This window comes from Gallinula chloropus, assembly GCF_964237585.1.
Source record: "Gallinula chloropus genome assembly, chromosome: 7".
NCBI lineage: Eukaryota > Metazoa > Chordata > Aves > Gruiformes > Rallidae > Gallinula > Gallinula chloropus.
This window is the reverse complement of record NC_140092.1, coordinates 13,996,186-14,019,215: the sequence shown is the minus strand read 5'-3', so window position 1 is coordinate 14,019,215 and position 23,030 is coordinate 13,996,186. Positions and strand designations below refer to the sequence as shown.

Below are 23,030 nucleotides of genomic sequence, written 5' to 3'. Positions count from 1 at the left end.
ATTTCTCAGACCCACCCATCTGTCTTTCCCAACTAAGTATTATTTTGCTGCGTTATGACTTAGTGACCCTCTAGTACATGTGCAGCTCTGAAGCTCAATAGCAAATGATAGTGTCAGCAGACTTAGTTATACTTTTGTAGTGGTTTGACCTGGCTGGAGGCCAGATGCCCACCAAAGTCACTCTATCACTCCCCTCTGCAGCTGGACAGGGGAGAAAATATGTATTGAGAGGTTTTGGAGTCAAGATATAAGGACCAGGAGAGAGATCATTGAGCAAATAATGTTGCTGGCAATGCAGACTCAGCGTGGACTAAAAGAAAGAAAGGAAAAATAATTTTAAAAATCTAATTTATTACAACACATATACACCATCCTGGCCTGTATGAGAAAGTGTGGCCAGCAGGAGTGGTGGGAAGTGGTGGTTGCCCTGTACTCAGCACAGGTGAGGTCAATAGCTTGATGTTCAGATGGAGACCAGTGACAAGTGACATCCCTCAGGAGTCCGTACTGGAACTGGCATTGTGCACCTTCAACAAATTCACTTTTGGGTTCCTCACTACAAGAAGATCATTTTAGTGCTGGAGCATGTACAGAGAAAGGCAGTGAAGCTGGTGAAGGGTCTGAAGCATAAGTCTTGTGAGGAGTGGCTGTGGGAACAGGGTTTGGAACGGGTGGGTGTTGCTAGCTTCTGGGTGCCATAGAAAGAGAGGAAATGGCCCCAGGTTGTGCCAGGGGAGACTTAGATTGGATATCAGGGAAAATTTCTTCACCAAAAGGGTTGTCAGTCATTGGCACAGGCTGCCCAGGGAAGTAGTTGAGCCACCACCCCTTAGGGTATGTAAAAAATGTGTAGATGTGGTGCTTGGGGACATGGTTTAGTGGTAGAACTGGCCGTGCTAGGTTAACAGTGGACTTGATGTTAAGTCTTTTCCAACTTAAACAATTCTGTGATGGTAACTGTTTACAATACCTTCAAATCAATTGTGGTTTCTTAAGAAAAAGCTGGGATAGCTGATAATTTTTGAAGACATTGCTATATGTGGGAACTGCAGTGCAAAAGCTGGAATGTAATTGCTTGTGGTTTCATGGCTTTTTAGGTGCCTGTGGTTCATGCTTGAAGTTTTAATGACAAAGAATGAGAACAATAGCCACGCCTTCATGAAAAAGATGGCAGAAAACATCAAGCTTACCCGAGATGCTCAGTCTCCTGATGAGCCAAAGGCCAATGAAGTAAGAAATGCAACTCAGATAAGTGTTGGGTGATGGGCTGAAGGTTTCACAAGCAGTTGATGAACAGGATTTGCAGGAAATCCGAAAGTACTAGCTCAAACACTTTTACAGTCTTTTAGAGTGCTAATTGCAAGCATTGTCTGTATGTTCCCAATCTCATTCTTTCAGAACCTTGCTGACCTTCACAGCCCACAACAGCTAATGAAGTTAATAAACAAAAATTGTTAAATATTCCTGTTGCTGCCTGCCTGGTCTTACTGACTCCCACTGCCTAATTTCCTGACATAGTCTTCTGCTGCTGGGAAAATACTGTATTATGTGGTTGCTGTTAAACCTGTTAGTTTCTACCCGAGCTGAGAAAACATTTATGGTGATTTGATTGAGCAAGAGCTTCTATTGTACAGCATAGGCATGTAAAGATACTACTGTTTTTTATTAAATAGCATTGTATGAAAAATGGGGCTTCTGTATGTGTTTGAAGAGACAAAAGTATGGTTAATGATATAATTACAAAATATGTCATCAGTGGTGGTTATTTTAATGCATAGGTTAATCTTTTTAAAGAACTACATTCTCTGTACCTGGTGAAAACAGTAATTCCTAAAGCATGCTTTTCTATTTTTCTTCTTCAGAAACTTTATACAGTATGTGATGTAGCACTATGTGTAATCAACAGCAAAAGTGCTTCATGCAATGCTGACTCACCGAAGGACCCTGTATTGCCAACCAAATTTTTTACACAACCTGAAAAGGTACATTTATTGATTTACTTTCCAAAGCAATAAAGGGAAATACTTTGATTTTTGTAATCGAGAGCTGTCTATCTCCATAGCATAATATCATGGGTGATAAAATGCATATCTTTTATCCTCAGCAATTATATTTAACACTGGCTGTATGCTATGCTATCTGTGCCTGTGATCATGTGCCAGAAATGTTTGTAACTGGCTGAGAGCTAATTACAATAAATACTGATGCATTAGCATGTTCTGCTAGATCCCTTCATTAAAGTGTTTTACAAGTATTTATCTGAGAAACAATATATGTATATTCCAGCTGAATATATGAAGTAGAATACAAAACAGACAAAAAAAGAAAGAGGGCACATTTTTTATGTCACTGGTGCTGTTTGTATCTGTCAGTAGCTGTTTGGGTATTTTGTTTGCTGTGCAAGTTGTTTCTCCTATTGCTTAGTAATAGTCTTGGTGAGTACAGCTCTACTGTCAGCAGTAGCACTGCTGTTCTTTAAGAGACTGGCTTCTGAGGAAGCATAAGTGAAACCAGAGTAATTCTCTGGACCAGACCTGATGTTTTGGTTGCACTGAAGAACACTTTTCACATTTTCCAGCGTCAGACTGTTAGCAGCTTGTCCCAAGCCTGTTTAAGCAAAGTTTAATGTGCTTATTTACTGTGAAATGGCAGATGCCACGGTGACAGGGAGCTGCTGTCTCTGGTAGCTACCTCCAGTCGTTCGCATTTAGAGTTTTGGTCTGTGTAAACTGTACTCAGAGTGACAAAGGTAGCAACTTTCACCTTGTTTAGAGAAAATGATACCCCTTCTCCTCTCTTTGGACTTCCCAATGAAAAGATGGCAAGTCAAAAAACAGGAAGGACAGTTTTGATTTACTTCAAATGATTCATGTCATTCAAGAAGAAAAAAATGTTACTCCCAGCTTGGTGGCATACTGTCATTCCATAATGGTCTCTACAAATCCCCTTCAAAACACTAGTTTGACCTGTCTTTATTAGATTGATTCATTTGTCAGCAGGTTGCATGGTGTGAAATATCTGTAGCACTTGATATTTGAGAAGTCAGTCATGTCTCTATAAAATGCAAGATTGACACGCCAAACACAAACTTGGTTTTTCTTTGTATACAGGATTTCTGCAATGACAGGAATTACATTTCAGAAGAGACCAGGGTTCTTCTTTTGACAGGAAAGGTACTGTATTCTGACAAGTTACAATTCTTTGAATATAACTTGTGATTTATTTTTTTTTAAATGTTCTGGACTGATGTGGTTTAAAAATTATTAAGACTTTGTGTACAAGAAATTGTGGGTTTTTTTATTTGATGGTATGATCAACACCTTTAATGTACTGCCTGGTGAGTACACAACACCTGCATGCTGAGGCATAGGTTCTTGATTAACTACAGTTTTTCACATAACTACAGGTTTATTAACTTGGTCTTTGAGGCAATGTAAAATTACACGGATTGTAGAACAGAGCTGAGTTGGAAGGGACCCATAAGGATCACCAAGTCCAACTCCTGGTTCCACACAGGACCAGCCAGCTCAGAGCATGGGACTGAGTGCATCGTCCGGACACTTCTTGAACTCAGCCAAGCTGGGTGCGGTGACCACTTCCCTGGGGAGTCTGTTCTAGTGCCTGAGTACCCTCTCAGTAAAGAACCTCTTCCTAACATCTAACCTAAACCTCCCCTGTTGCAGCTTTGTGCTGGTCCCTCAGGTTCTGTCACCGGTCTCCAAAGAGAGGAGATTGGCACCTGCCCCTTTGCTCCTTGTCATCAGGAAGTCATAGACCACGATGAGGTCTCCCCTCAGCCTCCTCTTCTCCAGGCTGACAAACCAAGGGACTTTGGCCTCTCCTCATAAGTCTTTCCCTCCAGACCATTCACCATCCTCGTTGCCCTACCATGGACACTCTTCAATGTTTTTATGTCCCTCCTGTACTGTGGCACCCAAAACTGCACAGAGCACTCGAGGTGAGGCCACACCAACACAGTGTAGAGTGGGACAATCACCTCCCTGGAACAGCTGGTGATGCCATGCTTGGTGCACCCCAGGATACAGTTGGCTCTCCTTGCTCCCTAGGCACGCTGCTGGCTCATGTTTAACTTGCTGTTGACCAAGACCCCCAAATCCCTCTCGGCACAGCTGGCTTCTGGCACCTGATCCCCTGTCTATATGTGCAGCTGGGGTTGTTCCTTCCCAGGTGCAGAATCCGGCACTTGCCCTTGTTCTTCATGCTGTTGGTGATTGCACAGCTCTCTCATCTGTCCAGATCTCGCTGTAAGGCTTCTCCACCCTCAGTGGAGTCAACAGCTCCTCCCAGTTTGGTGTCACCTGCATATATACTTAAGACACTCTCTGGTCCTGTGTCCATGTGGTTTATGAAAATATTAAGAAGAACTGGACCTATAATGGACCCATGAGGAACCCCACTAGTGACATGCTGGTTATGAAAACTTTTCTTGACTTTTCTCCATAGATAAAAACTTCCTAGTGCCAGCCCAGCCTGACCAAATCAGTCAACAGACCCAAACCGTAGCAAGATCTAAAATCCCATCACCATGTAGGAGAACCCCAGATTAGATAGGTGGTGGTAAATGTTTTTCCACTGGCTTTCTGCATAGTGAGCCTATACATTTTCTACTGTTGTAGGTAACCTAATTCTGCATTACATTTTGGAAAGCCTTTCCCTGAGGTGCTTTGCTTTGCAGATACAGGATGTTGATGCACCTTTTCAGTCCTCTAATATTATCTGACATTCTGGGGGTTGTTGGGACTTCCTGCTATCTTATCAAAGCATGAGAGCAAGCAAGGCAGCTGATGAAGTGCTGGTAAACGACGAGAACGAAAAGTAGGACAGATGGTGGTTTTTAAGTGGAGATGAGGTCTGTAGCTCTGAGCTGATGGCATCGTGGTTGAGACTGCTAATCCAGAAAAGAGTATTTGAAAGTACTCAGAATATTTTCAAAATTATATATGTATCTGAAGTTCCCATTTTTAAGATTAAATCTTTTCTTTTAGCCAAAACCAACTGGTGTATTAGGTACAGTAAACAAACCGTTATCTGCGACTGGAAGGAGACCCTATATCAGGACTGCGGGATCAGAGACTGGAAGCAATATCAGTGTAAACTCTGAGCTGAGCTCTTCTGCTGGGAACAGATCAAGGTACTGGAGTTTGAAATTGCTTTCATTAACTGCTTTTGCTTTGTGTTCTCCAGCATGCTTGCATGCTTTAGAGCAGGAGGTGGTTTGGAGTGTGGGCCTGTGTGGTTGAGAAGTCTGTATTTTATCCAGTTTGAAAAATCAAATGCTTCTCTATAGGTAGAATCTTCATCTTTTTGTTTCAGGGGTTTTTTAGTAGGCAAAAATTCAGTACAGTGTTAAGGTGTCGCCTACCTGTAGCTGCATGTAATACAGCAGGGGAGAGACTAGTGTCTGAAATTTTGGTGATTAATATGCATAGTATTTTTACATCTGAAAACTATATTAATTGAAGACACCAGCAATAATTAATATTAAACAGATTTGGCAACTCACAGAATTATGATGTGTAAATTAAAATTAATCCTGATGGGCAACAAGAAACATTTTTGATATAGATGAAATATTCTGACCTATTTATGATAAAGAACAATAAAAAGAGCTTGCTGAAGAGGACTAGGATCTCATGGAAAGATGCAGCATATGATTGTAATGTTTGGTCTTTCTTCTAGCAATTGTTACTTTTCTGAGGATCCAGAGTTTTAAAATTTGTCCTAAGTCTGGAGAAACAGTTTACACTTTCAGATTTTAAGACTTGTTTAATTTGTTTTGGAATTGATTAACTGGCTAAGATAAAGGGTTAAATAAAGTACATAGTCAGCTCTAGTTGCAACATTTCATAAGGCCAAAGGGAAGTAAAAACTCTGTTGGGAATTTGTTCTGTAAGTGTGCATGATATATTACTGTAATAATCTTCTTTGGGTTTGTTTAAGACTATTGTATGCTTGTGTAAATTACATTTCAATTCATGAGGGCATGTAGCAATAGGACAAGGGGTGACAGTTTTAAAGTAGAAAAGGGGAGATTTAGATTGGATATTAGGAAAAAAATCTTCAATGTGATATCACCGGAACAGGTTGCCCAGAGATGTCGTGGAGGCCCCATCCCTGGAGATATTCCAGGTCAGGCTTGGTGGGGCTCTGAGTGACCTGATCAAGTTAAGATGTCCCTGCTTACTGCAGGGGGGTTGGTCTAGATGACCTCTAAAGGTCCCTTCCAACCTTACATGTTCTTTGATTCTGTGATTCTCAGTTTGAGCGTTGCTGGTCTTTTGTTTTTCTTGACTACCTTTGCCTGTCCCAGCTTTCCTCTATCTGGAAGAAGAACATGGCCTCACTCAGAGCATCGCTCTGCAAAAAGAATTACATGGCATTTATGGCATTGTGCCTGTGAATAAGGGATCTGGCTTGGTCACTAGCCAATCCCTTTCAGAACTTTCCCAGAACTGGGAAAGAAAAAGTGTACTCTCAAGCAAATTCAACTAATTTCCTCTTTAAAAAAAAAAAACACCCTAATTTAGCCTGATGGCATAAATTCTTTTTTTTTAATTATTATTTGATTTTTCTAAATAATTGCAAACATTTTTCTTCTTCTATTTTGTATGTTTTGGTTTTAATTTGTCTTCAATTATGCTACCAGGGAACAAAGTTCAGATATATCAGAAACTGGGGTCAGTGAGAATGATGAAAATCCTGTGAGGATTATTTCAGTCACACCAGCAAAGACAGAACCTGTGAAAAACAAGGTATGTCTGGGGATTTTATGGACTGTATCTCTACAGTAAGCTTGGAACTGGAGTTTTATTCAGTACACATCACTGCAGGTGATCTCTGAGGATCTGGTAATGTCCAACTTAATTTCATGTAGTTTAATCACTTTCCTGGCACAGTAAAAGACCCCTTGTTTTCAAAACTGCCATTTATTTTATCCAGAGTAATCAGTAGAGCTCCTGCTCAAAAATTGCACAGGCAAATGAAATTAACTTCCTTCTTATTCTAAAATTCTGAAAGATTCCCACCTTTAGTGTGTGTTTCCTGGTACAAATAGCAGTAAGGCTGTGATTCAGAGTGAAGTTTGGCACCTGTAGCTTTACCTGAAGATTTTGCCAGGAAATTTTCACGTGGTCCTCTAGCATGAAAAAACCATCTAACTGTTGGGTTGTCTCACAACTAAGATATTATTTAAACTTTAAGGATTATAATGCTTTTTTCCCCTTCCACTAGAGAGAGACCAACATGCTTAATTAACATCTTTGTTGTTTAACCCCATCCAGCAGCGAAGCACCTCACAGCCGCTTCCTTACTCCCCTCCTGCACTGGGTAGGATGGGGGGAGAATCAGTAGAGTAAAAGTGACAAAACTCATGGGTTGAGATGAGGTCAGTTTAATAAGCAGAGCAAAAGCTGTGCACACAAGCAAAGCAAACTGAGGAATTCATTCCCCACTTCCATGGGCAGGCAGGTGTTTGGCCATCTCCAGGGGAGCAGGGCTCCATCAGGTGTAACTGTTAGTTGAGAAGGCAAATGCCAGCGCTCCAAACATGTACCCCCACTTCCTCCTCCTTCCCCCAGGCCCTTAAGCTGAATGTGATGTCATGTGGTATGGAATATCCCTTTGGTCACTTGGGGTCAGTTGCATCCCCATACAACTTCTTTGGCACCCCCAGCCACTTGCCTTGGCTCTGTGTGAGCACTGCTCAGAAACAACAGAGGCATCTCTGTGTTTGCAGCACAAATCCCAAACACAGCCCCACACCATGAAGAAAATTATCCCAGCCAAAACCAACACAATCCTAATGATTTTTTTTAACTTACAAAACACACAATTGCATGGAATTTGCCAGAGGTAGATGTGAAGTCCTGCACCTGGGATAGGTTGAACACAAGTAGCAGTACAACACACCGGGATATCTTGGCAGTAGTGAGGGCAAGCTGGGTCTTGGACTGCATCAACAAGAGTACAGCCAGCAGATTGAGGGGTGTGATTAGCCCACCCTGTCTGACCTGGCCTCTCTTGAGGCCACACCTGGAATACTGTGTCCTCCCCAGTTCAACACAGAGACTGAAGAACTGGAGAGACCTTTTAATCACCAAGACGATACAGGCTCAGAGAAGTTGTATCAAGAAAGGTTGTAAGTGTTGGGTTTATCCAGCCTAGAGAAGAGAAGCTGGGGGGAGCGAATCCAATACAAAATCAGAGTAATAAGCAGGTGGTTTGGACTTGGATCATCATGTAGAAAAGTTAGGGGTTTTTCTTAATATCATGTGGATGTTACTTTAAAAGATTCACACCCATAAGGTGATGAAGGAGGAAAAACCCCCAAATTTCAACATATGGTTCTTTTATTTCATAAATGCTTCCCTATTTTGTGGAAAAAAAAGAAAAAGGAAAAAACCTTTCAAAAACGTTTTCCAGGTTCTTGAAACCTGCCTTTAGTTGAAATTTTCAGAGAGTGATTTTTGTGAAGTTCCTAAAATAGCAATTGTAAATGTCTGCTGTGAGGCTGCTGGAACTGTAATGAAGATTCCAGACTGCCCAACTTACTGACTCTTAAAGAAGTAATGACAGAATATTGAACAAGAATGTCCTTTGGTTCAGACACAGCACTTAGGACAGTTGGTGGCCTTAATTGGTGTGCTGGAAATGCAAAGTCATCCCAGCCATAATTCTTCTCTGCCCCTCCTCCTAAACTCCTTTCGGAAGCCCGTGGTCACATGAAGGTCCATCAGCCAGTTGCTTCCTCTGTGTTTCCATGGGATACTTTCCTCTGTGGAGACGTCCGGCGTCCCCGCCCTTCCCGCCGCACACGCAGACCCCGCTTCATGATACGTAACCGCTGCCAGGGCCCTGCTCAGGGTGACCAGGAAAACACCCACCTAGGTCCTGCCTGTGGGGATGTGACAGAGAGCTAAGAGAGACAGCAAGTTTTGTACGTGCCTGGGTCTTCCTCCCTCTTGTTCCCTGCAAGCCTTGGTGTTTTCTTTTCCTTGTGTCGAGGGTTTTAGTGGTCTGCACCTCTACTGCAGTTTGCTCTCAGAATTTGCATATACATACAGGTAGATATCATCACTCTTGCTCCTGGGTTCTCCTGTCAGCTGGCAGAGAGGCAGCAAAAGGAGTTTGTCCAGATGAACCATCATGGGAGGAGCTGAGGTCATTTGTCTTACCATAACCTGACTTTCCAGCACGTTGCTTGCAAATATTAACATTGCACACTGTGCTGAAAGAAAATCTTAGTGCAGAGCTAATGTCTCAAGTCCCATTTAGTAAAACTTTTAACTAGGTCTAAGGCCACATGATGTGTTTTCATAAGAACACTTGCTTCTTGTTTTATAAACTCCTGTTTCTGGTGGAGGGAGGTAACAATTTGACTTTTCCTTTGGGAATATTTTTTTTTCCCCCTTCACATTCATGATTCTTATTTTCTAGGAGATCAATTCTGATCAGGCTTCACAAGGAAACAGCACTGAACGTGGGAAAAAAAGAACAGCAACAGCATCTGGAACTGAGAATATTCATCAAAAAACGGAAGAGAAAACCGTAGATGAAACAGGACCATCACTTGCAGCAAAAACCAGGAGAGGGCATCCACCCAAACCTGAACCTCAGGGTACCACTGCAAAAAATGAGGAAACAAACAAACCACCTGTCAGGGGAAGGAAAAGGGCGGCCGTCAGTCAAGAAAGTCCAGGGAGTTTAGAGGCAGGTAATGCCAAAGCACCAAAACAGCAAGACACAGCAAAAAAGCCAGCAGCAGCACAGAGACAGATTGATCTACAAAGGTAAAAACACCAGAGCCAAGCAAACAATAAAATATTGGGGGGGGGGGGAGGGTGGGAGTGGGGGGGAAGGGGGGAGGGAGGGCTTTTCCTGTCTGGGGATAGACCCTGATGCTACAGGTGTAACAGATCTAGCCTAGTTACAGGGAACTAAACCACAATAATTTATAAACACCGTGGGCCAGCATAGGTTGTGTTGTGTTCTGTGTCTCAGAATATGTACCAGGGCAGCTGGAATTGGAAAGATATTCTGACCAAACAGATTTAATCTAAGCTGTTTTCACCAAATTGTATCTTTTTTGTCTGTTGTGTCCTGGTTCCCTTTACTCTCTTAGCTGTGTAAAAGAACCAAGAGCTGAGGGAGGGTGTTTCAGTGCACTCATGAATGCCAGGTACACGTGCTGTGCCCTGCTTCAGGTCTTTGATAACAAAGGCTTGAAAACTGACAGCCTTTAATGAACAGAACAAATTGTGATTCTGACTATAATTATTTTCTGTGCTTGTTTAGTATTAACGCTATTTTAATATCTCTTTATGTAAATCAAAAGCAGAACTTGGAACTGCAAACTACAGATCAGCTCTTGGATAATTATTTTTCTGTGCTCTAGTGTTTAAATATGTTGATTTGATTTTCAGTATAAACAAACAACAAATGTGCATAAACAGTGAGAAATTTGTTACTGAATCTGACACAGCAACAATTTTAATGGAGAAGTGTCCAGAGTTGTAGAGCAGTAAGATAAGGTCACCAAACCAATGTGCTGCAAGAGATCACAAATCAATCTAAAGGAAGAAAGAATCACTGGCGTGGTTTCTTCCTGGAGATTCTGTAAATTAAAGATCTGGCAGAAAACCTGGATCAAAAAGAACAAGCTTTTCCTCTCGCAGCAAGGTTCATGGGCTAGCCAGTTGCTGAGGCTTTCAGGAGGAGCAGTATTTGTGAGCTGCCTTGCAGAGCTTGTGTCAGACATCAAATGTCTTTACAGCTTCATAGCCAAGTGTGCTACCTGTAGCCTTTAACAAGCCACCTGTGTCAGCTGCTTTGAAATGTGTGATGCCTCCGTGTTTCTTGCACAAAATACCAAACCATTGTTAACGTTTTTCAGAAGCCAGGTGCTTGGAAGTGATGGAGATTCACTGTTGGAGATAGAGTCAAGTCCAGAATACTCCCAAAATGCAATGGATCTTTTTAAGGCCTGTGGGAGCAGCCAGGAAGATACTGAGGATACAGAGATAGCAGAGGGAGGCTTCCTTAAGGTGTAGCAGGCATCTTATATAGGACAATTCTGTGTTTGTTTTTCTATTGTAGCTTATACAGTAAGGAATCAAAGAAATTTATCTGTCTTCTAGAAAAATGTATGTAAAAATAGCTGTGCCTGATAGGTTCTTCTGCTTTTATGTAGAGGGGTACAAGTTACTGTAAATATCTGAAAAACATTTTAAGTCGTGCTTGTTCTTAAGTAAGACAGGCTATTTTTATAAACCTGGGTAATTAAATACAGCTAACTGGAGCAAGTTACCCTTCCTACCCTGTGCTCCCAGTGCAAGCTGTGGGTAAATGTATTTCTGTTTATGCTGAAAGAAGCTTTCCCAGTTACAGAGTTACTGTGCAGCGTGTGCGTGCCCAGGTTTGACAGCCGTTGTGCTGTGCCACGAGGAAATAGAGTTACCTTCAAATGATGATGTAATCGTTGGGAAGATACAAGATGGAGTTGAAAGTATTGCAGTGTAAAGAGTGTAAAAGCTAAAACATAAATGACATAGGTAGGATTTTGAATCAGAATCAATTGTCATTTCCATGTTCTTGCAATTAACTTATTTCCTTTTCTCCCCCCCCAAAAAGGTAAAAAGAAAACTCGCTCGAAAAGGGAGGAAATGAAGGCCAAATAAAGGCATGCTCCAAGCTTCTGCAAAAACTAGGATTCAGAAATCTCCTGTACAGGAACTGAAATTACTTCAAAACACACAGCTTTCAGCTCTGAAACCAGAAGGAAAACTATGCTTCCCTTTCACATGAAATTAATCCTTCTCAATGGAAATGTAAAGCAGAAACTCTTGAGAAAGAGGCTAAAAGCATCTGTACTTATTTCCCCAGAGACTTTTTTTATGAAAAGTCAATAATTAAGCAAATTGCTTAACACTTGGTTCCAGTTCCTGCATTCTGGAGTTTAAAAGTGTATTTACACCATTAATTTTCATGCTGCATTTTTTTTTAAAGAAAGTCAGAGGAGGTCCTTACACTGACATTGAAAATTCATGATCCTAGAGCCAGGTATTCCCATGTTTCACAGAAAAAGTAGGAGTCTACTGAATGGATTTTAAACAAGACTATAGGAAAAAAAAAATAACAAAAAAATTTTTTTGCTTTACTTTTGGAGACTGTTTTATGTATAATTCTTTCTGCCTGCCTACTTTTCTGCAAAAATAAGATGTACAGATTTCAGTTCCCTGCTATGAAAAGTCATGTGGTGGCAATTTTATAAATGTTGCTTTCTGATTTTTATCAGAGTGGGAAAGTAATCACTTAAAATTTATTATTAATTCGCAAGTAGACATTTCATTTTTTTTAATTTTCCCTCCATTTTAGTTTAATATAATTTGCAATAAATGTACATATTGATGTTTGTTTTATAAAAACATATATCACTTTTAAGTGTTTTTACTCCTGCGGTTCTGTTGGAATATTCTAAATTTTAAAGGAGTAAAGACAGTCCAGCATTTGATTTTATAATGTTTGTCACCAGATTTTTATTATTGATGTAAAGAAAAAAAAAAATCAATTTTTAAAAATAGTTGGACTTTGGCAGCTTTGTAAGGAGAGTTGGAAATGTTTAGGATTGCTCTCAATTTTAAGCATTGTGCTGATTGGAAGTAAGTCTGTTTTGCATTTTGTCTTCCTGTCCAGGCTCATTTTTAATGTTTATTTTAGAAGATTGTTGCATCAATATTACGTTTCCTGGCATTGTTCAGCATAGATACAGTGTACACTTTTATGTACACACGATCATATTTAAGTTTGTTGCATAAAATAAACGCTTCTAGGTGTCATGTGCCAGTCTTTTATTTTTATTTTCTTTTCTTTCCAATTGGTTTTATTTTTTTTCCTTTCCTTTCACAGAAAACTCCTTGCTCTCTCTGTGCATGGTCCTGGATGTTCATAGAGATACCCCCCTGAGCAAGGAAGTCGTAACGCAGCCAGTGCCGCGGTGCGAAAGATGAGGGGGCTTAGGTGGAGTCACGGGGAGTCTTGTGAGTTGGGATGGGAAGAAGGGGCTTGGGGTGTGGGTGGCACTAAACAGGTCCCTTTGTTTCCCTGTGCCTCAGTTCCCCGTTTCTCTTCTGCAAATCATTTTGAAATCCCTGGGCATGTTGTAGAAGAGCTGGATGCTGTTGACATTAGTTAAGGATTTACCAGCTCTCCTAAAATGGGTAGGGTGTGGTTGTGTGCTGGTAAATAAACAATGCCTGGGTCTCTCTCATCCAGCCTTGCACTGGTTCCAGTTAGCTTTCCTCTAAGAGAGGAAACCTGGGGAAACCAGATACAAAGCAGTATATGCGGCGCTTTCTAAGGCAGCGCAGGGTGCGTTGGCTTTGAAGGACTTGGAATGCTTTTGGGAGATTTTTGGAACCATCTGATTATCCATCCATGAAGGGACTGATTTCTAAAACTCCTTCACAATATGGATTTCCTGATCAGAATGCAGGTTCTTTTCAGTGTTCTGGGCAAAAATACGTTACTGTATTTTGGTTTAGCCACTTTGGAAGTGCCTTTGTTAGGAGCTTGTTAGGTGTTACCTGAAAATGAATTCTTTTCAAAAGCTTTTGAGTTTTGTGAAGTGGATGATTGCTGGGGTTGCCTCTTTTTTTTTTGTGTGTGTGTTTCTAATCAGTTAAATATCAAGTTACTCAAGGAACAAATACAATGATTTGTTAGGAGGGGTTTCTCAGAGGTCCAGCACCATGCTCTGAGCAGGGTGGTCAGTTGTCTTTCTACAAAGAGTTGGCTGGAGTTTCTTCCTGCTGTTTCCTTTACGGGGACGTTTGAGTTACTTCTGTCTGATTATCAACCTACTCAAAGAAAACCAGTACAGTCATGCAGCAAATGATGCTGGCTCTAATTAGCTGAGCAAAAATGCAGTGAACAAAGTAGAGGAAAGGTTTGTTGGCCCAATGTTTTCTTCTAAGAACTTACCCCAGCCGAGGCCACATAGAGTCCCAAGAGCTCCAAGGTATGTGTGCATCTCAGAGTTGCCTCATCACAGGGGATGAGGGATGTGGTTCTGTAAGAACATCATCCCCCAAGGCTGTTGCAGCAGTCTTGCTTATGACACCAAGTTGTTGGAACCACTGACCTTTGTAACAAAGGCAGGGAAGTAGAGGCAGAGTTCTTACCCACACCTATTTTATGCATCACTGGTGCTTCTGATGCTTTGAAAGGGAAATCTATGGAAGAGTAATGGGTATAAAAGTCTGGAATTGAAGGTGAATTATTCTGAAGAAGGGAGGGGGCTGTACTTGCCCATAACGTCAGTTTTTAAATATTTTACAGAAGAATGGGGACTCTCCCCTTGCAGTAAGGGAAATGGTACTCAGAGGTTTTCACTTGTTAATGTGTGATAAAGAGTAAAAGGAAACCTGATAAACCCACGTCAGTGGCTTTCAGCCAGCGCAGGAGTCAAGGTGCTGAGCTTTCACGTTCAGTTACTCCCTCAGAGCTAACTTCTCATCGTCTTTAAGTTCCCATCCTCATAAAACTGTGGCTTTGTTTCTTAGCAGACATGCATTTATTTCTGTTCCTTTGTGTCCTGGCCTGCAGAGAGGAAGGCTGCTCTGAGAACAGTTTGTAACCTACCAAATTAACCCTCTCTCACTCAACAAAATGAGATCTGAATAGTTGGTTTAGACAAAATATTCTTTCTAGAGCAATCTTAAACAAGATAAATAATATGCATGACACACCTTCTTGTGTGTCAGGACACACTTGCTGGCAAGCCTGTTAGAACTGCTGAATAACAACAACTCATTTAAAATGTACTGGGCTGGTGGATACACAGCACATGTTGTGGGACTGGGCTCAATGTCACACTGGCTCTGAGTTTCATATAAGGCTGGGGCTACTGTACCTGAACCTTGTCCTCTAAAGCTCTGAAGATTTGGGACTGCTGGACATGTTCAGTACACAGGAAATGTGCCTCTTTCAGAGCATCATCCATGGGGATGGTAATTGGCTTGCATTTATCAGCAGTAACCCGGTGGTTTGTGCACAGAAATCGAGCCCCAAAACAGTGCTGGGGGAAGGAGCCCAAGGCAGGGAGCCTGGACAGAGGCCTCCTTGGCAGCCAGGCTGTGGGTGCGTGTGTGGTGCTGATAACCAGGCCTTAGTCGCAGGGTGGCTGGTCCCAGCCCCAGCAGTTGTGTGTTGGTGCAGAGCACATCTGTGTGGGGAACAGCAAGGTGTAAAGCAGCAGTTAAAGTCCTTCTGCACAGCAGCACTTGGCATGTTCCTGGAAGCCTTCTGCCAAGGAGGGAGGCACCCTGCTGATGAGCACCCTGGTGGTCAGGGGGAAGCTCAAATCCCAAGTTAAAATATTCCTGAACTTTAAGGACCAACAGCAGCTTCCACTCTTACAGTTTTTATGCCTGACATTCCCTGGATCCATTCATACAAGAGGCGCCCCTGGAAAGCAGCAAACAAGGCCAGACTTCCCTGGGAGCAGAACTTGGAAGTCCTGGTACAGAAGCTGACGTGGTGGCTGACAGCTTCTCCCTTCCCTGCTGCACAGCCCGGGGCAGGAGAGAGGATCCGAAATTTCTTACTCCTGTAGCTTTGCCTCATGAGACCAAAGGAGGATGGGTGACCCAGAGTCTCCCTCCAATCTCATGCTCTGAGGGTGGCCAGTCCCACAGCTCCGTCAGAGATTCCTTAGCACTGAGATGCCATGGTGTGACCCCCAGGATGACTACTTTACTTTGACAAATCTGACTCACCAGAAGTGCTCTGAACTCTCTGCAGGAACTTCTCTGGTGTGAGTTCCCAGCTTTGCTTTCTGCAGCACAAAAGGAAATGAGCAAGTCTGGGGCATTTACACTTGCTGCCAAAGAAATCAGTGGGACCACAGCAACAGGTCACTGCAGGCTTGTTCCACCTCAGGTAACCTCACTGGGGCCACAAAAGCTGAAGGAGCAGCCCTGCTTGCTGCAGTAATTTATGGGAGCAGCACTGAACCTGAACTCAGACAGCATCACATGTGCTGAGAGACGATGTGTGTTCCTTGGAGCCGGGGTGTCACTCCTAGGGGCCTTGATGTCACTCACCCGTGCTTGACACAAACTGCATGTGAAGAGTTACTGGCATTCCTGCCTGCAACAGGCACTGTACAGTGGTGGCAGCGTTATCCTGGGAGACGTCCTGCTAGCCTGATGGAAAGACCTTTCCAACCCTCAGCAGAGCATCTTCTCTCTGCTTCTGCCCAGCGAACGTCATGACAGCAGCTCCCTGTCGTGATGGGGAACCATATGACACTGTAGAAGGTGGGTGTTGCAAGCCAACAGGAGGAAGAGCTGGGACCCTTCAGCTTTGGCAAGATGATGTTCAGCTTGGACCCTGGTGGATTTCTCAGCACAGCTGTATCCTGGACCAGCAGAGCCAAGACATCCACAGGCAGCACACGGGCAGCGCAGCTGGGTCCTCTTCCTTGGTACGGAGGGACAGCTGTCAGGAGACACCTCTGCTCTCCAGCGGGGGCAGATACGTTGTCCAAGATAGCTTGTGACTCGCTGAAGGGAGGCTTGCAGCAGTGTATTCCCCTGCCAGCTGAAGCAAGAAACACGACCAGCCATCCTTGTGTACACCCCGTGTCCTCCTCCCACGACAGGACTGTTACTTCAACAGCCAGTGGGGCTCGGGGGCGCCGTCCCAGCGCCGCAGCGCGGGCGTGCGCCAGAACGGGACGGACACGTTTGGCTCCTTAGGCTGGGGCGTTTAACCCTCCTCTCACTGTGCTGGAGGTGGAGATAGATAGACGTTGACCCTGATGCCCCAGAGCTCCTGAAGCAAGAGATGGTGGGTGATGGCGGCAGTCCCAGGCATGAGCTGAGCGAGTCACTGTGGCGTTGGGTCTGATCGCTGTGAGGCAGGTGGGTTGTCACTCTCTGCTCCACAAACGTCCTAGGCAGCCATCAGGGTGGTAGAGGAGTTGCATCACCAGTGTGGGGCTGGGCAGCAGGTGTGTGGTCTGGAGGCCTGCCCCAAGGGAAGCTGGGACCTTCAGCACAGTTCACCCTGTGGTACAAGCCAGGGCTCAAAATAACCATTGGCTTTGCTCTATATTCAGGTGAAATGGGGGTGGGCTTGTGCTAGCAGTGGAGGTCTGAGCCATCAGCCCCCTCCTCCCAGGAGGTTTACTGGCACCATGCTGCTCCCTGCTGCCCAGAGCTAGGCTCTTCTCCACTTCCTGAGACACCGGCAGAGGTTCTCACTGCCCAAGTAATTAATGCCACCACCTCTTGGCTGCTTTCATCCCTGAGTGCTCCCAGAAAAAGAGGGAGCTGCAGCTAAAGCAACCCCAGAGCCATCTGGTCGCTCCTCCCCACACAATGGGATGGCAGCAGAGAGGCTGAGATAGGGCCGGTTAAACAGGACAGAGAAGGAAGAGAACAATTCCAAGGATATACCAAACGGGTGGTGCTGGACAGGCACACGCTGCCCCTGATGCCCAGGTAGTTCCCAGGCCACAGCCACTCCCCCAGCCAGCTCTTAAATGCTGAGCATGACATCACATGGTATGGAATATCCCTCTGGTCAGTTGGGAGCAGCTGTCCTGGCTCTGTCCCAGCTCCTCGTGCACCCCTAGCCCCCTCACTGGCTGGGCACTATGAGAAGCTGAGAAGTCCTTGACTTGGTGTAAAGGCTGCTCAGCAACAACCAAATACCAGCATGTTACCAACATCATTCCCATCCTAAATCCAAACCCCACAGTACACCCACTGCTAGGAAGGGAACTCTCTCCCTGCTGAAACCAGGAGCCACCCCTGACCCAGCACAGGTTCTTCCTGTACATCCCTTCATCAGGCAGGTAGTCATTTCTCACAGCACACCTACCACCCAAATCCCAGCTCCAGTGACTCTCATGGCACCATAAGGGCACCCAGGCTGTGAGCTGCATGCAGCTTGTCATGGGAGCTGGCCCAGAGTCTGGCACATGCAGGGAATGGCCAAATCTCCAACTGCTTCAGGGGAATTTGTGGATCCTTGTGGACTGTTCCAAGCCCCCTCAGGAGATCCAGCATCCCCCCCAGCCAGATGTGTATTTTTAATCCTTTCTGGTTTACTGGCAGACATGGTTATCTCTCTTCCTTCCCAAGTTTTAAAACCTCCTCCTCACAACATCATCCGTTGGCGTATCTCCCACATGGGAGAGTGTGAATGAACAGGGCCAGGCTTTGCTCAATCACCACACCAAGCCATGGTGGAGCCACAGCCCTAGAGAAACAGGGGGTTACTTGATTTGAGTAGCTGACTCCCACACCTCTGAAGCCACTAAGGTTTGAGCATTACTCAGGCTTGGTCTTCTATTTGCAAACTAGTGTTCGAGCTCCACCTCACAGGAGGAGCTTCTCCCTCGCCTTTTCTGCTGCTCTTACATTCTCTTTGCCACAGCAGCAGCTCCTAACACCACGTTCAGCAGGCTCAGCAGCACCCGAATCCCGTAGGGACGGGGTGTGGGAACAACACAAGGGCTGTTTTGTGTAATCTCCTGCAACCTTCAGGCACCGACCCTGCTGATGCCCTGACGCTGCAGGTGTTACCAAAGTCCTTCTAAGCAGGATAACAGCAGGAGCTTTCACCTACTTACAAGAATAACAAACCAGTACTGGTTTTATTTGGTTATGGGTCAGGCTGTCAGCACTCCCAACATCCACACGAGTGTGAGTGTGGAGCCGAGACCGGGGCACTGCTGGGGCCTGGCAGGGACGTCCTGCGTGTAGGGGACACAGTGCTGGATGGGACCTGTGGCCACCCTGCACAGAGCAAGAGGCCCCTGCTGCCCTCAGAGAAGGACTGAACTCTTGGCCTGAACCACCACGTGCTTGTTCCTTAAACCACTGACCCACTCTGCACATGCCTGGCGTCGTGGCCACCTGAGTCATCGGACCTGAAGCTCTGCCTGGCCCTGGGGCCACAAGCATGAGCAGACCTAAGGCAGAAATGCAAAGTGGTGGCTTTTCCAGGGGAGCAGAGAGCTGGAAGGGGCCCTGGGAGAATGTCCCCGTTTCCAGGCCAAACTTGGGCCTGGCCAGTTAATGCCACCCTGAGACCATGTCCCCTGTGTGTAACCTGGCTCCAGAGAAAGGCCCATCACTGCATTTACACACTTGATCAAACAGCCCCTTGCTCCATCTCCTTATACACTTTCTCCAAGCCCATTATGTCTGACACCACAACCCCTTCCCCAGAATCCACCAAGTACAAGACACTGTTTGTCCTTTTTGAAGGCACCTCTGCCTCCCCCAGAGCCAGTGCCAGGGCGAGGTGCCTTCCTCTTAAACTGAGACAGCCTCACCATCTTGTTCAGATCTCAACAGCTCCCATCTGCTTGTTAATTGGTTATTCCCCAGCCCTGAACATCCTTGGTAACATGTCCCCCCCTCCAAAAGACCACTTACCCCCCTGCGCCCAAGCCGCTTCCCACCTACCCTCTGTCCAGGGAGCTGCTCCACACGCTGAGGCCACGCACTGCCTTTTCCAGGGGAGTGAAGGCTGATTCTTACTCTCAGGGCTTGTCCTTGTGCACAACATCTTCTCTGAGGATGTTCCTGGAAGCTGCCCGAAGCAGTTCTTTGCCAGATGACACCAGAATTGCATGTGACTCAGCATCCTCATCTCCTTCCCTTCCAAACTGTCACACCCTCAAGCCGGAATGTCTGGGGTTTGGGGCTTTCCTTTTCCTTCTTGTAACCTGTTTGCTGTGCAGAGGGCTTTGCCATTTCACACCTGTGTGACAGGGTCCTTTTGTGCCCATTTATTTGCTTTCCTTGCAGACACCTCACCAGACACAGACCCCTGATACCACAGTTGCCCACCAGACCTGGGCACAGCAGCCCAGCTGCCAAGCCAAGGGGCAGGATGACCAAACACTGAATGCAGCCCAGGACACCACCTGCTGCCTTTACCATGAAGGCAGATCTATGGCTGGTTGTTCAATTTGGTGTCCACCAGGATGCCCCAGGTCTGCTGCTGCCCAGCTGCCCCAGCACATGCTGGTGCCTGGGGCTGGTCCTCCCTGGGTGCACAACTCTGTGCTTCCCTTTGCTGAACTGCTCACAGGTGAGGACGGGGGCAAAAGAACATCATGAAGAACTTGTTCTTTGTTCTTAACCTTTGGGGTTTGTTTTTTTAACTCTGCGGTGCCCAATTCAATGAACTTTTGGTAACTGCCTTGTTCTGTTCATACACACCAGCTTCCAGACAGCTTGTTCTTCTGACAAGCATGACCTGCAAACAGCTCCCTCCTGGCATTTTTGACACATGACAGACCACTTAAGGACTTGAACGTGGAAGATGTTATACTGGGGTATGTGCATCCCAGGCAAGAGGGAGAGCACTGCTCCCCCTCACCCCCAACCAGGGGTCACACACCTCAGGAAAGCTCAGACACAAGCCTTTTCCCTTTCACAGGCAGTGTCCCTTTTCACAGCAAAAGCCATAAATGCAATGGGGCTTCTTGCCATCTGACCTGACAGCATCAGCTCCCCTGAACCACTTCCTGCCCAGAGAAACCACCTCACACCCAACACTGCTTCACAGAGCCACGTGAAGATGGCCCCTGCTTCCAGGTCTGCAGCTGGTATCTGTTCTTCTGCCTCCCAGTTGGGGAAATTTGGAAATTTAAACCCGTGGCAACAGCAGGAGCTCCAGCACTGCTGCTGGGACACAGGCTCATCCGACAGGCTGCTCCGGGAAACAGGACCAGCCAGGTCTAGGTCTGCTCTTCGAGCCAAAATCCACCTTGAAGCATACCTGGCTCTGGTCAGGAAGGTGCTCCTGCCTCAAGGAAGCCACCCTCACACCCAACTCTCCACCCGGGCAGTGGGTAGATGTTTTGGAATGGGGACAGCCAGCCAGAACAAGCAAGGCCTGCTCCCATCACTCAGTGACGTGGCTTGGCTGTGGGAAACTTCCCAAACCTCTCCAACAGGACAGGCAGGAGCCCTAACCGCCCTCTGCCTAACGTGCTCTTAAACCTGCTGCCAGAAGAGTTGTTCAGGCAAAGGTGGTGGCAGGGAAGAGACCAGGACAGGGAGAGGAGAGCAAGGCCCTTGCTGGGCATGGCCCCTTTTCCCAGCCCATGCCCTGACCCACAGCTGTGAGCTAAGGACCACAGCTGTACACTGAGGACTTGGGGGGCTGGGGCTCCCTAACACCAGCACAAAACCACTTCTCTCCCACCTTCCCTCCAGCAACACCAGACTTGTTTTTCCTCACCATCACAGCCAATTACACTGTTTTACACCAAGCTGTCACTAACCCACCTGAAGATGTTGCATATTTCAACACAAAGCAGCCACTAAGTGAAGCAATAACAATTTATTTGACATTATACCAGACATGGGACGCTCCAGATCCAGACTTGACCTTAAAACAATTTGAAATCCTGGATTTGCTGTACTGGCAGTATCAGCATTACCTGCCCAGAGCTAAACGCATCAGCATCACAGCTATCAAAACAGAGTTAAGCACACAAGTCATCCAGCCACCAGTAAGCACCATTAGCCCATTTCCACTGGGAACTCGCTGCCAGTTTTAGGGCGCTGGAAGACACAGCAAGGCTGTAGGGCAACTTTGCAAGTGTTTGGTATAAAGCAGCTCACCAGTGCTCATGTCACAATAGCCACTAACTACAGCCACAAGGAAATGCTCCCTTTCAGGGTATTTTTCTGAGGAAATGGGCAGGCTCAGAGAGGCAGCCCCCCTCATCAGCTCCCCCTCTCGCTCCTCTGACTGAGGTACCACAATACAATATGAAGTTAAAGAAGCCCCCCCAAACCCTCACACTGCTGTGGGGACACTCAAAACCAGGCAGCCCTGTCCCATCTGGCAGAGCCAGCCTGGAAACCTGCAAACCCCAACCTGTGCAAGGCCACACACCTTCCACCCCTCAAAGATGGGACACAGACCTGAAACCACCACCGGTACAACCAGCTCAGCTCCCCGCTTCTCCCTTCAACCAGGCAGCAGCTCCCTCAGGCTTTTTGCCACCTGACAACTGCTGACCGAGCTGTGCCAAGGAAAGCAAGAGGTGTTTCCTGGTGGGAATCACATCCCAAGTCATTCTCTACCAGCTCCTCCCTAATGCCAAGGGAAGCGGGGGCATCACTACCCCCCAGGCTGCAGTTTATGAAGCACAAACTCTAAAATGGGCTGAGATGGGATAAGCAGTGCCAGAAAACACAAAGAGAACTCTTTCCTCTGCGAGTTGCTGCCTCTGCACAGCGACAGGAGGCATTGAACACATGTTCCATTTCAGGCCGAGACCCCAGGCAGCCCCACTGGAACGAACACACTGTCATTACACAGCCATTTACACAATCCCTGGTTCCAAGAGATGCTGAATGCACTTTGCAAACTTGACCATCCCTTCCTCTCTCCCCTCTCTCTACTCACACGGAGGCAGCACAGACCCTGTAACCTCGGCACAACGTGAATTACCAGAAACCAAGTGAGAACTGTTTTCAGGGAAACATGCATTTATTCGGTAAGCATTCCCAGTGAAAATCCACATCTTTTAAAATGTGTGTTTATTAAAAAATCGTTTGTGTACAAAAGTGTTTGTGGAGGTTTTATTTTCAAGACAAAACACACAGATGCTGCATTCCGGCCCACCCGCTCCTCCCATACAGCAAGTCTGATGCTTGGGAACAAACCTCCTGCCACCGTTTCTATCAACAGGTATTTCTTTTAATCAGAAAAGTCAGGGTTTAGGATGGAAAAGGTAAGTGAAAAGCAGGGTTCTTCAACAACTGACATCAGCATTGGTGTGATGGCAGCCTCCTTCAGACACCACGACAGAGCACCAGCGGTTGCCGCAACTCGTGAAACGGACAAGTACAGCATTTTCACAGTACATTTCCTCAGCTGTTGAGTCACAGAACTTACACCATCAATGGATGGCTCAGCACCATAAGCCATCGGCTATGTGGGTGCCTACAGAGCGGGTAACAGCA

The 23,030-nt window shown here is 45.6% G+C and overlaps 1 protein-coding gene across 1 annotated transcript in view; it reads left to right on the top strand.

Moving 5' to 3' along the window:
* The window catches only part of PDS5A (PDS5 cohesin associated factor A), a gene marked incomplete at its 5' end in the record, with an annotated part of 78,593 nt that extends 65,737 nt beyond the window's left edge, over positions 1–12,856 (top strand). Inside the window, 8 exons of the mRNA XM_084266730.1 lie at positions 1,098–1,230; positions 1,863–1,982; positions 3,111–3,173; positions 5,007–5,152; positions 6,668–6,773; positions 9,457–9,809; positions 10,913–11,063; positions 11,650–12,856. Coding sequence (XP_084122856.1) covers positions 1,098–1,230; positions 1,863–1,982; positions 3,111–3,173; positions 5,007–5,152; positions 6,668–6,773; positions 9,457–9,809; positions 10,913–11,063; positions 11,650–11,685 — 1,108 coding nt within the window. The 3' untranslated portion in view covers positions 11,686–12,856. The remainder of the gene's footprint in view (positions 1–1,097; positions 1,231–1,862; positions 1,983–3,110; positions 3,174–5,006; positions 5,153–6,667; positions 6,774–9,456; positions 9,810–10,912; positions 11,064–11,649) is intronic.
* Positions 12,857–23,030: the final 10,174 nt, after the last annotated feature.